Source organism: Lactuca virosa, chromosome 4, assembly GCF_052849685.1.
Source record: "Lactuca virosa cultivar CGN04683 chromosome 4, Lactuca_virosa_CGN04683_v6, whole genome shotgun sequence".
Classification (NCBI taxonomy): Eukaryota; Viridiplantae; Streptophyta; class Magnoliopsida; order Asterales; family Asteraceae; genus Lactuca; species Lactuca virosa.
In genome coordinates this window covers 177,864,292-177,866,735 of record NC_136429.1, presented here as the reverse complement: position 1 = coordinate 177,866,735, position 2,444 = coordinate 177,864,292, and the positions used below count along the sequence as shown (strand labels likewise).

Here is a 2,444-nt window from a genome sequence, read left to right as displayed (position 1 = left end):
GTCTTAAGTTTGGTGTGTGTCATACCATACTCACTATACTTGTCTTAAGTTTGGTGTGTGTCATACCATACTCACTATACTTTTCTACTGACAGTTATTTTTTATTTCACTTCACAAAACTGGTGAGTATCATACCATACTTTACCAAACCCAACCCATTACAGTACACATTTTTATGTATGAAATAAAACATTTGAATGAGTGTATTTTATCCGATGAGGCAAATCCATACGACAGACCATCTTTACCACCTTTTTTTGCCCCTCGGTACGGTGTTTACCGCATACCGGAGCTTACTGAGATATACAGGATAAGGCGCGCCGAATAGTCTAATCAAAATTTAATAGTTTTCCTTTACTTAATCGTGTGGTAAACCAAATTGACAAATAGCCTAATTTTGTCTAAAAGTAAATGTATATTTCTTAACGACTCATTTGACTTTTTTTTTTAGTTAGAGTTCGATCATGGTGTATTGGTGTCCGTAGTTCCCCTCGACTTCTTTCAACATATAAACACCCGTATACGACTTCATGGATCAATAGCATCGCTAACAAAGAATTATATTATTGTCTTTAACAATATCTATCATTACCATTCTTTACTAACGAATGAACTTGAATTACTTTTCTCATATAAAACAAACAATTTCATTTAAAAACATCTAACTTTCGATTACAATTCACAAAGTCCACATAAAGCAAGCACCCCTCTCCATGAGGGACATTAAAGTCATTTCACATGTGTACATAAAAAAATATCTCATTTTTTTCAATCTGAAACTTCTCTTGCTTTATTCGCAGATATAACAGTAAGAAGCAAATAACAAATTGTCGATAAGAGACTCAAGATCAAAGACGCCATTACTTTGTGACAGAACTTCCCGAAGTTGTCACAAATCGGCATCCAACCTGCCTGGTTATTTCCATATTTACCCACTTGAGCAATAGCAGTCGCAGCTCCAAATCCACCCACCATTAATGACGTCAGAATCTATGCAAAAACAAATACTAAATAATATAACCAACAACAACAACGTTATACAAGTTCGAAAGATTATGTTGTTGGCCCCACATTCCTGGGTAGGACATTTGTGGTTCCCAAATGGCACAGACTCTTTGGAGTTTAGGTATGGGGAAATTACGTTTGTGTCTAGCCACATGATATAACCCAAAACAAGAAAAACTCAACCACATAATATAGTTTCGATCATGATCTTTGTCTACCATAAATGCAGAGCTAAATCTTGAAGAAATGATTGTACTATATGTTGTTAAGGTTGTTTATAACTGTTGGGGAAAGTAATAAAACTTTTTAATGAGATTGTTTATGGAAATTACTTAGTTATCACGTTTGTCCCTTAAACTGCGAAAACGAAGGATCATCGACATTACCAGATCATGTATAAACAAGAAGAAATAGTTGACGGGGTTGGAGAACTTCCGGCCGAGTGAGAAAACCGGCAGCAACGACAAGAGAGACAGGACTGAAGCAACCACGTTCATTATCGTAAAAAACCTGCGACAAAATCAAACAAACGAACTTAAAGAACATCATCGTAACCATAATTTGCAGTTGAATCAAGAGACAGAAGTGGGTACTTGAAGGAGGGGTTGTAGGTGTAACGAGCGTCGAGATCGGTTCCGAAAAGCACCTTGGACTGCCGGCTGTTGAACATCAAACAGGCGGCGGCAATTGAGGTGGCGGCGGCGACGATTCTGAGCCAGATTTGGGAGGCAGTGAAGCACAAATGTGAGACTGGGGAGGGGTTTGGTCGGAGTTTGGAAACGGTTGTGTTGACATTTTCAGTTTCCATTGTTAGTAACTTAGTTTCTTAGGAGATGGAGATGGAGAGGAAGGTGGAGTTTGCGGAGGGTATTTATAAGGAATGAAGGAGGTTTTTGGGGTGGTTTTGTCGAATAAAAGACTAACGTGGGGGAGATTAATATGGCGAGAGTGGTGATGATTTTAAATAGGGAAAATATACATTCCAATTTTAAAATTGTTAAATCTTTGTCAATTATGATTGGGTTATTTGGACAGATTTTATTGTAATGAGTATATTTTTGTAACATTTCCGTTTTTATTCAATTTTACTTTTTAATATTGACTATCCATTAAACCTAATAAAATTTAGTTTATTATATTTTTAAACACATATATGAATAATTAAAAATTACAAATTATAAATTAAAAAAATAAAAAATATAATAGTTAAAAAATACATTAATTAAAAATTATAAAACCTAAAACATAAAATATCTAAAAATACATTAATTAAAAACACGAAATTAAAAATACATTGATGTAATACTTCTTCAAAAGTAATTAGTAATAGATTTGTAACTAATATACTCCTTATAAGATTTTATTTAGATTTATTGATTTAAAAAAACGACACATAAAGGTATGATAAATAAAATAATACAATAACCAAAAATATGATT

At 33.8% G+C, this 2,444-nt stretch overlaps 1 protein-coding gene across 1 annotated transcript; it reads right to left on the bottom strand.

Annotated features, from left to right (window-relative positions):
* Positions 1–609: 609 nt before the first annotated feature.
* LOC145168626 (CASP-like protein 1F2) lies at positions 610–1,929 on the bottom strand. The gene is made up of 3 exons (XM_079087396.1): positions 1,599–1,929; positions 1,392–1,515; positions 610–990 (listed from the first exon to the last, which is right to left on the bottom strand). Exons 1-3 carry the CDS (start codon positions 1,811–1,813, stop codon positions 769–771), a joined length of 561 nt encoding a protein of 186 aa, XP_078943522.1. The 5' UTR covers positions 1,814–1,929; the 3' UTR covers positions 610–768.
* Positions 1,930–2,444: the final 515 nt, after the last annotated feature.

Coding starts and splice junctions, on each gene's coding strand:
- LOC145168626 (XM_079087396.1), bottom strand. CDS start 1,813: ATGGAAACTGAAAATGTCAACACAACCGTTTCCAAACTCCGACCAAAC. Junction 1,516..1,598: donor ACCTACAACCCCTCCTTCAA/GTACCCACTTCT, acceptor ATTTTGTCGCAG/GTTTTTTACGATAATGAACG. Junction 991..1,391: donor TCTTGTTTATACATGATCTG/GTAATGTCGATG, acceptor GTTTTTGCATAG/ATTCTGACGTCATTAATGGT.